General features: G+C 43.3%; 1 protein-coding gene across 1 annotated transcript in view; it reads right to left on the bottom strand.

Annotated features, from left to right (window-relative positions):
- Positions 1-13,644, bottom strand: part of prex2 (phosphatidylinositol-3,4,5-trisphosphate-dependent Rac exchange factor 2) — a 91,086-nt gene that overhangs the window by 50,442 nt on the left and 27,000 nt on the right. The window contains exons 9-17 of the mRNA XM_086151264.1: positions 13,380-13,529; positions 12,709-12,850; positions 6,036-6,136; positions 5,115-5,218; positions 4,975-5,024; positions 2,190-2,265; positions 1,595-1,667; positions 512-654; positions 116-208 (exon numbers count right to left, since the gene is read on the bottom strand). Of these exons, the coding sequence (XP_086007390.1) occupies positions 116-208; positions 512-654; positions 1,595-1,667; positions 2,190-2,265; positions 4,975-5,024; positions 5,115-5,218; positions 6,036-6,136; positions 12,709-12,850; positions 13,380-13,529 (932 nt within the window). The remainder of the gene's footprint in view (positions 1-115; positions 209-511; positions 655-1,594; positions 1,668-2,189; positions 2,266-4,974; positions 5,025-5,114; positions 5,219-6,035; positions 6,137-12,708; positions 12,851-13,379; positions 13,530-13,644) is intronic.

Below are 13,644 nucleotides of genomic sequence, written 5' to 3' on the forward strand. Positions count from 1 at the left end.
TTAAGATTACTGTTTATCGAACCAAAACAACATGAGAGTCTTAAATAGAGGAAAGACTCACATTAGCATGCAGAAATCCACAGTATATCAGAGAATCTAGTGTTATTGTAGTTACCTCGGCAGGGGAGCCCTTCTCCACAGATTTGACGATGGGTACTCTGTTCTTCTCTTCAAGGGTAAAGCCGTAACCTCCGTCACTGGGTCTTATCTGGAAAGCAACACACCGATTATCAGCAAAAACCCAAAATCGGCAGACCGAGTCATCCTCGCAGAGCATGAACACACACACACACACACAAACACACACACAGACACACACGCACACAACCTGAAAGCAGATACTGGTGGAGACAGATAGCAAACACCGTTCTGTTTGTTCATTCACCAGAATCACACACTTATTTAGGTATAAAATGCACTTTACAGTGTTATAGCTTTCCCCGCCGCTGGATGTGTGCTTCCATATTGGATAACCGCCAATCAACGACAGAAGGAAGGAAGTGACACTTACCAGGAGAGACTTGGAGATGACGTTCTCAACTATTTTTAGGTCGTGCTTTACAGGTTTGTGTTTGGTGTTGGAGCCCTCCATCTCCTCGTCAGCGAAGAACCGGAAAAGTAACGGCTCGTCTTTGAACTCGCTCTTTTCCAACACTGAAAGATACGGCGGGAGGGTTTTTTGACGGCTGAGGCGAGGTTTGCACGAAAATGCAGCAAAAACATACACCATTTACATGTGTAACAATTAGTAACTTACATTACATGTCTGTAGGAAGTACCTGTAAACTAAAATCCATACGTATAATAGTCGACACCCCCATTGCATAGCAAAGTACTAACAGTTAACTTTCACAAAATGAGCCTGCAAAAAGCAATGAACCAAAGTTCGAGGACAGAATTTCATTCCAACTTCATAATTCCCTTTCAGACTGAATATAACGTGAATATTATAAATGTCAGCTTCATTAGCCCCAATAATCGATTGGAACAAATGGGAAAATCCTCTTGTGTGACTGCAGGGAGATTAATGTCCGGGTTTGTTTTGTTCCGTAGATGTGCTGGTTATTTGTAGTCTGAGGTTTGAACAGTGGGTTTATTCTCAGCAAGAAAACGTGCCATGACTCACACTCGAGCGTGTATGGTGTAGACTTTGTCGCCGGCGAGTTCAAAAAAAGTCTGCCTTGTAAACACAGAGTTGCCGTGGTTACAGACAATTTGAACTATAACTGACAAACATCTGCTTGCTCTCTGTCGAGCCCTTCGCATTTTGAGCAAACCTTGAACATACCGCAAACTTGGTCATACGGACACTTTAGTCAATGAGGTTATACCACACACATGTACTTAAAGGTTCATTCAATGCATTGGGGAAAAAATACAGATCTCCATTCCTGGAGCATGCAAAATGAATATTAATAAGTAGAAATGGAAAGGGAATAACAGCGGCAGTGTTCTGTAACAGGATGCTAAATGCCAGACTCCCTCAGCATGGTTTTCTCCCAAGTAATCGCCTTTCATTTTGTCAGTGATGGAGAGGATTTCATGGTTTATGAATAGTCCAAAGGTCTGTGAAAAACTATGAATAGCGACGTACCGTGATGCATGAAGCCATTGTCGCATAGCTCCACCCCTAAGATGAGCGCTTCCTCTCTGGTTCTACAGTCGCCCTGCAACAGGAGACAGGAGAAAGAGGACAGAGTGATTAAAGAGGAGGGGGGGGGGGGGGGGCGGTTAAGATAGAGTATATGAGTATCGGGATACAGATCCTGCAAAAGAATTTTAAAAAAGACGGGCCGAAGCCACCGATGGTATGGTTGCCATATGTCATTTCTTTATTGTTATCCAGGGCAGTGCATGAAATCTGCATAGCTTCTCGTCAGAGTCCAACCTTATTCATTCTAGTGCAGTCTCTTTATTGTTGTTTTTTTCTCTAGCTATCATCTGGTGGCACAAAAACATAAGTGCACACACAGCATGCAACACATAAGGTTGAGTGAGTGCGGTATAATATGATTCAGTTTATGATGTGATTATTTATGAAAACGTGGTTTCAACTATAAAATCCAGCAAATGTTTAGTTGAATTACCCATTTTCCATATTATGAGATAATTGGACCAAAATGGTAAAAAAAATTGTTCTGACTTGATGTTTCTCTTTAGCGGCACTGCAAAGGACAGATTTAATTTACCTGTGCTATGAGCCAGTCTATGAGTTTGTTGGCCATCACCACCGACTTGTATGTCCTTAAGTGGTAATCCTTGTCCCTGGATTGGGTGTAAAAGACAAAAACATCATTAGTGGGATTAGGAGAGCAAAACTCAGGCTCTCCCGTTTTTCTATTAAATTGTGGGTTGCATGGTTACCATATGAGAGCCAAATAGTGAGCATTTATAGCATCACGATTTTTTTTTACTGTCAGCACGGCGTGGTTATGGTTTCAAGTGCCGGTAGTGGCATAATAAATTAAGTACGTTTCTGACAATCTGTGCCACAGAACAGCATTCCACCGAGCGTAGCTAGTAACAGCCCCTGCAGGTCTTGGCCTCCGGGTGCCCCATGTTAGTGTGGTGTTGCTGTTCTCAGCCTTACACACAGCCGCATTCTGCCAGACCCCGAGAAAGCCGTATTAAAACGGAGCCGTGACTTTCCCATGAACGCAGGGGCCCTCCCCGGGGACACGCAAAAGCCCAGCTACAGGCCGGGGAAAGTCCTGAACCACCAGGACTTAGAAGCGGTGGAGCACCACTCCACCACTTCTACCACATGCAAACACTCAATCAGACACACATGCGACCGCACATACTCACGCCCGTCTCGCTCACACACACACACACACACACACACACACACACACACAGTTCAGACAAGTCAAACATGACATGTGGGCCAAGTCCAATCCCAGCTGTCTGGAGCTCTTCAGAATACAAAAGCGTGAGAGGCCAAATGCTGCCCCGCTTCATCCACAATGGAACATTCTGTTGCGTAACTGCATTTGACAGCTCGAGCCGGTCTCTGATGAGGACGCTAGAACCGGTATTAGCTGCTGGGGCATCCTGCCATGTCATGCCATGCATAAACCGCTTGGACCAGAAGCACAGAGAGGCGCCCTGTCCCCCCCTAACTGGGGGAGGTGTGTGTGCGTGTGTGTGTGTGTGTGTGTGTGTGTGTGGGGTGGGGATTGCTGCTGTGCACAGCCAGGCTGTCAGAGTGAAAAATGGGGGGTAAACAGCAGTCCGGTGGGCAGCCATATGTCCGGCGTGAGGAAACAGCAGTTTGAGGGGTAACAGAAGAAAAAGGTCATAGAGGTAGTTTTGAACTCGTCCAAAGAGGAAAGTTTGTCTTGACATTTTGCAAGAGGGTAAATGGATGATGTAGCCAAATGGTGTTTTTTTTTGTTTTTTTTTTCAAGGCCTACTTTGGAATATATTACACAGAGGATGCTGAGAGTTCAAGCTTTAATCATCGGCTTCGGTCCTGATTAATAACTCGAGCGCAATGCATCATATTCTCCTGTACAAATATTCCTAATCATTGAGCTCCTGGGGTGTCCATAAGGATAATAAAGAAATCTTGTCAATATCTAGCCGTCTCTTGAGTCGAAGTTTTTTGAGGATCATTGAAGTGAACTTTTTCCTGTGTGTTTTTACCTCACAGCCTTTGCTTATTAGGCGATCCTTCTCAACACAGACATTTCAGCAAAGAGTATTTGTCCATAGCGGACATCAAGCTGCGTAAACAGATTCCCCGTGGGGAATTGTCTCACGGCTTTTCTGCACAGTAACGGGGGCACCAATGCTGCGCGGAGGGGGAGAGGGGGCACCGGGCGACGTAGTATGCGCTTCCCACCTCGCCTCTTCTCTCGCCCTGCCAGGAAATTCCACCTAATTAGGCAGAGACTGGCTGCTCCAATTAAGCCCTGGCATTCCCAGGCCCTGAGATGCATTGTGCTGAGGTCTCAGTGAGACTGCACTGACCAGATATGCTGGATAACAGCTTGTGGATATCTAGTGCAAGGGCACACAGTGAGAGACTAACCTAGTCTCTGGTGACTCAACTAACATGCACACAAATGGAGGAAAAAAAAAAAATCACTCAAAATGCGTTGGATCAAACAAAAAGCGTAGAAAAGAGTCACTTGTGAAATAAGCAGAGCATTAGAGTGGCCCTCCAGCTGAAGCTCTGTGTTATTACTGTGAAATGAAAGCTTTTCTTCAGGCCATTTGGAATCCAACGTAAACAGCCAACCCTGATGTGGTACTTTGCGGTTAAAATGCACCGTCGGTTTTGTACCTCAGACACTTCGCAATGAGAGCTGAAATCCAAAAATACCATCATATTACTTCAATGAAATGAGATTTCTCATCTTATAGCACACTGGCCTGCTCTTTGTCACGTTTAAACCGTTTTCATGCGGGATCTAATGGGATTTCTGCATATGTTGAACGTTTCTTCATGCATGTATTCACCCAAAGTACTATTGCCTTTGAGAGACTTTGAAAAACGACCGACTGAGGAATCGCTTTAGAGAACCTCTGAATCACATTATGGAAAGCCTGGAATGTGTTGATAGGAAAATGGCCATGTAGCATAATTTTTTACTGTATCTTTTTTTTGTTAAACACGTAAAGGAATCTGGAGTTGAGGTACATGAAAGATGGGGAATAAAAAGAATTAAGAAATCACGTGTGGGTTCAAAATTCAGGGATAGTTAAGGGTAAAAAAACCATGTCAGAAGCACTTAGGCTGCAGATCTTTTGAGGCCTGACAGATGAACCTGCCAAGCGCGATCACCCGCAAGCCAAGTGACACACCGTGGCTCTGTGTGCCAGCCCTCCCCCGAAACAAGCTCCTACCAAGACCGGCGATTCATCGCTTTACTGTTTCCATATAGTTTTAAAGTGTATTTTTAAGGAGCGGTAACCATCTGAGGAAGGACTTGGTTGTGGACTAAAAATGAAAAAAAGGCAGCCTACCTGATGACTGGGGTGAAGAGACTATGGAGGCGACAGAAGAGTCGAACGCCCTGGAGAATAGATGAACAAAGATTTTGGTTGTGGATTTTGCAAGTATGATGTGATTTATAATGAAATGCTGCACGGTGTTGCCGGCTCACCTTCGATATGACGTCTTGCATGTCGCTCCTCGGGTGGTAGGTTCCGTCGTCATAGCGAAAGCGGTAGAGAACGGGCTCGGGTTTGAACTGATGTTTGTCGGTGACTAAAAAAGTAAATTCAGATAATGAATTTGTGCCCCTTCCCCGCCTTGTGCCCGAACAGAAGATTAAAGCACTTTTCATCATTCCTTAAAAATGAAAATGAACAATGACGAGAAGTGGGCGAGAGAGAGTCACACAGACATTAAAAGATGGCTCCGAATCCCCGGCTACCGCCATGCAAGCCCCATTAAAGTGTTTCGTGAAAAGATATTGTATCGTTTTCCACATGGGGTCTTTTAACTCCGCTGTGGGAGCTCAGAGGAGGTTGGAGTTATTCCTCTCTGTCAGGAGCGCCTCTGAAGCCCAAACGCATTTCTCTTTGAGGAAGCAATAATGCACCCCTGAGTGATTTAAGCTACAACTTGGCTTGAGGCCCTTCTCTTTTGAGGAAAATAGTACATGCAGAGCAGTCCGCCCCACCATTCTCAAGCATCATGCACTAAACACACTTGTTACCCAAAACCACAGCACAGCCATTGAGCAAATATAATACAAACATTACAGCTAGAGGAGATTAATATTTATAACCCCTTACCTAAACATTGTGTCAAGAGAGCGTTTAAAAGGGACACCTGCTAAGGCATAAATTAAGACAGCTGCATCTACAGTGGGAGTTTCAGCAAGGGATTGAAAGTATTTGCAAAAAAAAAAAAACTTGCTCGTAGATGAACAATTGCTCATTGCAGCCAGATGTTGGGTTAGACAATGGCTCTGCGACAGAGGAAATTTGTCCGGGGATCGATTTGGGTTTTGGGTGCAGTGCCGTTGGAGGAAAAGGAGTTTGTTTGCTTGTTTTTTTTTTTTTTTGCAAGAACCCACCGTGGTGGATGATGCCATTCTCCAGCAGAGCTTGACCCAGGTGAACTCCCTCCTCCGGGTTGCCGGTCTCGCCGATTTCCATCAGCCAAGACACAAACTCACTGGGGACGCACAAAGCAGCGAGATGTAATAATAACACGTAACAACAGCGGTAACATGACACACATACACACATATACAAAAACCCCATGGGAAATCCGAGGAGAGTGAGCACTATCAATGGGGAGAAGGAATCCCCAGTGATCATTCTTTAAAACGGGAAACCGCATAGTATTAGTGGCTTCCACCATCACCGCTGCAGTCTGTATTTCGCAAAAACACAAATGGATGTGGCTATGGCAACAAATACAGTGAGGCCAAGAAACATTTGGACAGGGACACAAGTTTTGTTATTCTAGCTGTTTACGAGCACATTTTCAGGATACAATTATATAATCGATATAGGCTTAAAGTGCAGACGCTGTAATTTGAGAGTACTCACATCCAAATTGGAGCAATGGTTTAGGAACTACAGCTGTTTAATATGCAGCTGCCTCTTTTTAAAGGGACCAAAAGTAATTGGACAATTGACTCAGAAGCCTGCAAAAAAAATAACAAGGCTGCAAGGGCTCTTCCCTCAATAACCTGTCATCCATTAAGCAGTTAAAAGGCCTGGAGTTGATTCCAGGTGTGGCGTTTGCATTTGGAAGCTGTTTCTGTGAACACACAACATGCGGTCAAAGGAGCTCTCAATGGAGGTGAAACAGACCATCCTGAGGCTGAAAAAAAGAAGAACCCCATCAGAGAGATAGCAGAAATGGAGTGGCCAAATCAACAGTTTGGTATATTCTGAGAAGAAAAAAAAAAAGAGTGCACTGGTGAGCTTACTCAAAAAAAACACAAAAACTCAAAATGGCCTGGACGTTCCATGGAAGACAACATAGTGGATGATTGCAGAATCCTTCCTTTTCCATGGTAAAGAAAAACCCCTTCACAATATCCACTCAAGTGAAGAACACTCTCCAGGAAGTAAGAGTATCTGCATCTAAGTTTACCGTAAAGATGAGTGTAAATACAAAGGATACACCACAGGGTACGAACCATTAATCAGCCTCAAAAGTAGAAAGGCCAGAATTGACTTGGCAAAAAGCACCTGAAGAAGCCAGCCCTGTTCTAGAACAGCATTTTTTGCACAGATGACACTAAAATCAACCTGTACCAGAATGATGGGAAGAAGAAAGTTTGGACAAGAATTGGAACAGCTCATGATCCAAAGCACACCACATCCTCTGTTAAACATGGTGGAGGCAGTGTGATGGCACGGGCATGCATGGCTTCCAATGGCACTGGATCACTTGTGTTTAAAGATGATGTGACAAACGACAGAAGCAGCCGGATGAATTCTGAAGTATATATGAATATACTTTCTGCTCAGATTCAGCCAAATGCAGCAAAGTTGCTTGGACGGCGCTTCACAGTACAGATGGACAACGATCCAAAACAAACTGCAAAAGCAACCCGGGAGTTTTTTAAAGCGAAGAACTGGAATATTCTGCAATGGCCGAGTTAATCACCAGATCTCGACCCAATGGAGCATGCATTTCACTTGCTCAAGACAAAACATAAGGCAGAAAGACCCACAAACAAGCAAGCAACTGAAGACAGCTGCAGTAAAGGCCTGGCAAAGCATCACAAAGGAGCAAACCCAGTGTTTGGTGACGTCCATGGGTTCCAGACTTCAGTCATTGCCTGCAAAGGATTCTCAACAAAATATTGAAAAGTAACATTTTACTGAGGGTTATGTTTATTTGTCCAATTACTTTTGAGCCCCTGAAATGAGGAGTGTTTGTATAAAAATAGTTACAATTCCTATATGTTTAATCATATATTTTTGTTCAACCCCTTGAATTAAACCTTAAAGTCTGCGCTTCAATTCTGTGTCTGTTGTTTCATTTCAAATCCAATGTGGTGGCATGCAGAGCCCAAATCATAAAGATTGTGACACTGTCCAAATATTTCTGGGCCTCACTGTATAATCTATGCCAAGAAGAAAGATTTATCTACTGGTGGGGGGACACATCTGTTTGCTAAAACAGCTTAAAGGCTTTGGTTGATGTGTTTTGTCTGGTTCCAACTTTATTTATTTTGGACATATAATGAAACACTCTCAAAAAGTGAGAGTATCTAATTGGATCATGGGAATTTCTATGGTAAATGGTCGATAATTTCTTTCCGCGTCATTTACAGCTGGGAAGAAGAAACAAACCCGACACCAGAGCAACAAACACAATCTTCTGATGACCCAAATGAGCTAAACAGGATGATTCTTAGCCATGTGGGGATGAACGGGGTGAGACTTTGGCGGTCTAAGAGCAGAGGACAGGGGCGGCGACAGCCTATCTGATTACACCCTCTGTGTCCTGACGACCCGCAAAAGCCAAACAAACATTGCCAACAGCAGCACTGGAATTCAGAGCAATTACTGTAGAGAAGGGGGGAAAAAAAAGCTGACCAAACACCACATCTCCTCTTCCCCCAACCACTCATCTTTAACATCTTTTCTCTCTGTCACAGACCGCAAGTGGGGAAAAAAAAAACAAGTCGACAATAATGTCAATTTGTCAACTTCTGTACCTTCACCATGGAGGGGGAAAAACACATTTGAGCATCTGTAATCAGATGGAGGAAATTTTCCAAAACCTCTAAAAAGAATGAAAAAAAAAAAAAAAAAAATCAGATTTTTTTTTTTTTTTTTTTAAAAGACCTCTGCCAAGGAATTCATGTTATCATCTGGATGTGTTGATTTATTGGGTTCATGGCGCCGACATGATATGAAACGGCACTTTCAAGGACTTTGTTACGAGAAGAGCACATCCAAGACATTAAATCAACCTTTTTTGGAAGGACACATTTATAATTCGTCGTAGCTCAAAATAAATGCCGTCGACTTCTTCCTCATTTTCTCAATGAATCTTTTTTCCCGACTTCTCACACTTCTTGCGTTCAGTCAGGCCGTAAAAAAAGGTGTAGGTTGTAGAAACGGTGGACAATCGCTGGCACGCAGCGAGCACGCATTCATTTTTTTCATCAAAGTGAGAACTTTTGACAGATATATTACCATCTATCACCACGAATGGACCCGTCCATGTTCATTACCAGCATCTGATGAGTCCAGTCAAAACAAATTGATGTTATTTGTTGCCTCCCTGCGTTCCAGATGTTTGTAGCTTAGCTGCAGTGATTCATCAGGAAGTGCATCTTTCTTCCTCTTGTGCTACAATGAGCGGAGCAAAACAGCTTGCGAGCATCTTCCATACCGTAACACAAGCTGTCCACGGTTACCAAAGCCGTTGCTCTGATGGGGGTCTGCTTAACAGACCCCCATTAAATGTGTCCCCCAAATTCTCCCTCTTTCTCAAGAGAAACCGTAAAATGATATGGTGTTAATTTGGTAGCCTGCTGCTGTGTGGCCGGAGCTTAGCCAGCTCATATGGCAGTTAAGGGATCTGGCAAAGAGCAGAAAGAACCTCTATAAGTCTCTAGAATCGTCTTTAAAATATCAGTCCAACTTGCAATTCAAGTGACACCACTTCAGAACCCAAGAGGGGCTGCTCTTCACTACTGCACACTCCTGGATGCGTGACCGGTGTGTTAAAAAAAGCCGATGGCTGCAGCAACGTGATTTTATAAACACTTGAAGAACTACCGGTATATTAAATGCATTTCCGGTTCAAAAAAAAAAAAAAAAATTAACATAAAAATGCAGTTGTGAAACCTGACAGAAAAAAAGGTTTAGATATTTTTTAACATAAAAGTGTGAAGCTGAGCTGCATTGTGAAAATGTTTCCAAAGTCGTTGTGAGGTCAGGGGATTTTCTCCTTGTGCTTAAGGCAAAAATATGACCACCCTGAGACCGGGCCGTATCGGCCACCGCCATGTTTGGTTGCAAAGAAAAGTCAACAAATGGGAAAGTGTTTTAGAGGAAAATAACTCCTAGCTCTAAATATGGCAGCCAAGTTTGGACAAGGTGTGAAATGCCCCCTGAATGTATTAACGCAAAAAAAATTGTTTTTCTTTTTTTCTTAATACTATCCTTATGGTAAATCAAAAACATAAATATTGAGGAAAAAATACAGACTTCTCATAACCCTTGTGGGAGAATAATTGGTTTGGCACTAAGTGAAAGCCAACAAGCTATTCTTGTTAACTTTGTACGTAGTAAGATATTTAACAATGTTTCCCAAATCTGTAATACCACTTGATGTTTGCACAGGCTGTAATATTCAAAACACAGTCCTGTTTCTTCCTCTCTTTTTTATTTTATTCATTTTTTTTTTTTTTATGATGCAAAACACAACCCAGAACATGTGTAGCCCAAATGTTGCTGAGTGAAAAGCCCATTCGAAGTAATGAAAAAAGAAAATAAAAAAAATTGGACTGGATATGTTTATTACAGGATAATATAAGCATAAATAACCTGTATGCTGATTTTTAGTTCGGGCACGATATCTCCAAGGGTATCCGTCACGCACGTTTTCTTTGACGAATTACACCATATTCGGAACAAACAGCACAGATATGATCGTACTACTTAAAAAGGGTCTGGGTTCGAGACCTAAAAATAGCCATCTGATTTGAAAAAAAGAAATAAAAAGAAAGAAATTTAAAAAGAGGGAAAGAGAATAAAGCATTTCACAATGGATGGAGTGGGCTGAGTTGAAGCCACGAGCAATGTGGCTTTCATCAGAAAAATACCACGCTGGTCTCCGTTCACATTCATTACGCCTACGTGTGATCGTCGTCTCCGCCGCCGCCATCCCAGACGAGAAGGGGGGAGCGGTACGGACGGACAAGCGGACAGTTTTAATTACCAGGTCATGGGCTGAGGCACGAGCTGAGGAAACACTCGGACCCTGACAGAGGCCCCCCGGAGGGGCTTCATTCTCACCCTTGGAAACCTCTTTGGATCAACTTAGGTGTCTATAAATTACCGACGTTTGATCCTTTTTAATCATTTCAGCTGACGGATCCATTCTGCCTCCAGACCGCGAGGGATCTGGTGTTGTCTGTGCGGACCAAAAGGAGAAAGTTGCTCCTCGATCCAAAACCGCCATGCAATGTAACTTTGCCACAACTATGTTCTATTGGGCATTTTGCTTGTTTATGTTTTTCCTCTTAAAAATAAAAGAGATATTTTTTCTTTCATTATTACCAGGCAGAAAGTCTTTTAAGACCAATGGAAAACAACAGAAATACAGTAAGGTGTTAGTGAGACTCATTTGTTATAGGATGTCCAGATAGAATTTAAACACAATTGTTGGAAAAACAGACAGTGTTATTTCAACCCTTTTCTAAAATTACACAGAATTGTCACTGTATTTAAAGAAAATATATATATTTAAATATATGGCTGTTATTTGCTGTTCCCATTTTCAAACATAAAAAAAAAAAAAAAAGTAATTTACTGCAGCCAGATGTCCTAAAGATTTTATTATACCTTTGTCACCTTCTCCTTTTCAAATCTAGCCACAGACTTTCTCGAACAGGCATTGCAAAAATGAGAAAGAGTGACTTATTGGACATAAGGAATGGAAGGAAAGAGAGGGGGTTGAGGAAATACGCGAGCTTTTGTGAGAGGAAGCCGTGATCCCCCCCATTTCGTATAAGTCTCTCCGACTCCCGGCTCTTAAACGCAACAGACAGACAGGAGTGCGCATTGATCTTTGACTCCTGATCATCTGATCCCCCCCCTCCCCTCCCCCTCAATGAGCTCTGGCTGATTTTCACTGAGCATTCCAAAGGTCCCACGCAAACCAAAATTTCTTTTATCAAATTGCAAAAAAAAAAAAAAAAAAAGATGCAACAGGAAGACGTTTAAATCCCATCCCGCGGATGCTCAGATATATTTGGAATATCACCGGGACAGGATTTTGAGCAAAGCATCCTTTAATACCCTTACTCATGGGAAAATATAGAGGATCATCAGAAGTAAATATGGAAGGTGAACTGGCAGTGTGGGGGAAAATAGGATGTTTGCAAGAATGACACACACATGTCACCGTCCTTCGGTCCAACACTCCCGGCTCGCTCACGGGTTTCTCAGCAGAAGGCTTACTGCAATCGAACAAGGCCGTTGAGCTTATACACACGGGGATATCTCCCTGCGATTTACCGCTGGCGTCCAATGGCCGATCCTTCCCACTCCAGACATTATCCAAATAATCCTTAAATAAGATTCACGCGCAAACGTGACTGGATTGAATTTTTCCCATGACTGCAGATAATGACGCCGCACTACCCGGAACACCACGGAGACAACACGCAATTCTTCCCGGCTGTCCTAAAAACTGTGTGCCGATTTAAAAAAAAAAAAAAATTAGATAGATATATTACAGGGGAGGCCGAGACGATGATCTCTACTGGCAAAACTCTCTACTGAAAACCTGTCAACAATAAATACAGGTATTACTTAGCACCGTTCAAAGCCTCCCTTCTCGCTATGTGTCTCATAAAAACACCCGTAACTATAAAGAGCAGGAAAGTACGGAATAAGATATTTCATATTCGGTCTTGTGCGCAATGCCCAAGGCTCGATTATCCAGCGTGACGCTCTCTCACAGTGACTTTCGATGTGGGGTGGGAGGCCCACAGGGGGGACATGAACTCACAGGACGGAGCCGGGCCGAGAGCCTACCTTCCCAGGAAGCACTTGGGGAAGGCGGTGAGCTTGCGTTTCCGGTCCTTGATGAGGTTGCCCTTGGTCATGAGCTGGTAGAGCTTCTCCCCCTTCTCGGACACCATCACCCACGTATCCTGCTCCATGCCGAGCGTCAGACCTGCGCGGGACAGGGCGCGGGGTCAGTGCAACGGGATTAAACATCTCTGCTTCTGATGTAGCGGTTAAATCACTCGCAAATTTGAAAGAAAAAAAAAACATTCATAAAGCAGCGCCTCTCGAGAGTGCGCTGACAGCTCTTATGCAAGCTGGGTGAATAATGACGGCTTCATCTTTTTTTTTTTTTTTTTGTTTATTTTTCCCCACAACAGAACAGCTTTAAAGTCTTTTCAAATACCACTCGCATCTGTCGGGAGGAAACCACTGGACCGGACGGCAGCCGCTTAGTTTTTACTCAGATTCACTTCATACGCGCCAATCAGGACCTCACTTGTTTAATCATTCAGGTAAAAAAAAAAAAAAAAAAAAAAAAGAGCATTGATTTTTTCCATATGCGGCATAAATGCAGAGTTGTTTAATTCAAGACAGATGGTGAAAAAGAGAGAAAGGGAGGCAATCCCTTTTTCTCTACATATATTAAAATGAACTGACCCCCACCCTGATATTGATACACCAAAGCGTCCCCTTACTTTTCCTGCGCTCCCTCTCCTTCATTATAGCCTCCAGCCACTCCTGCTTCTCCTCCGGGGTCTTGGCCATGCAGACAAACCACTTGTTCTTCGCCGTGTTGTGGATCTTCCAGCCGTTGTTCACTATGTTGCCGCTGCTATGGTAGTCGGCTGTGGGGAGAGGAGCAGAGACGGGGAAGAGATCTTGACTCCACGTGTTTTATAAAGTCCTCTGCTCTCGCTGAGGGGTGGAACGGCACACTTTTTTTTTTTTTTTTTTTTTTTT

This window comes from Fistularia commersonii, chromosome 8 (genome assembly GCF_037954325.1).
Source record: "Fistularia commersonii isolate RoL2024-O1a breed Wild chromosome 8, RoL_Fcom_v1.0, whole genome shotgun sequence".
Lineage (NCBI taxonomy): Eukaryota > Metazoa > Chordata > Actinopteri > Syngnathiformes > Fistulariidae > Fistularia > Fistularia commersonii.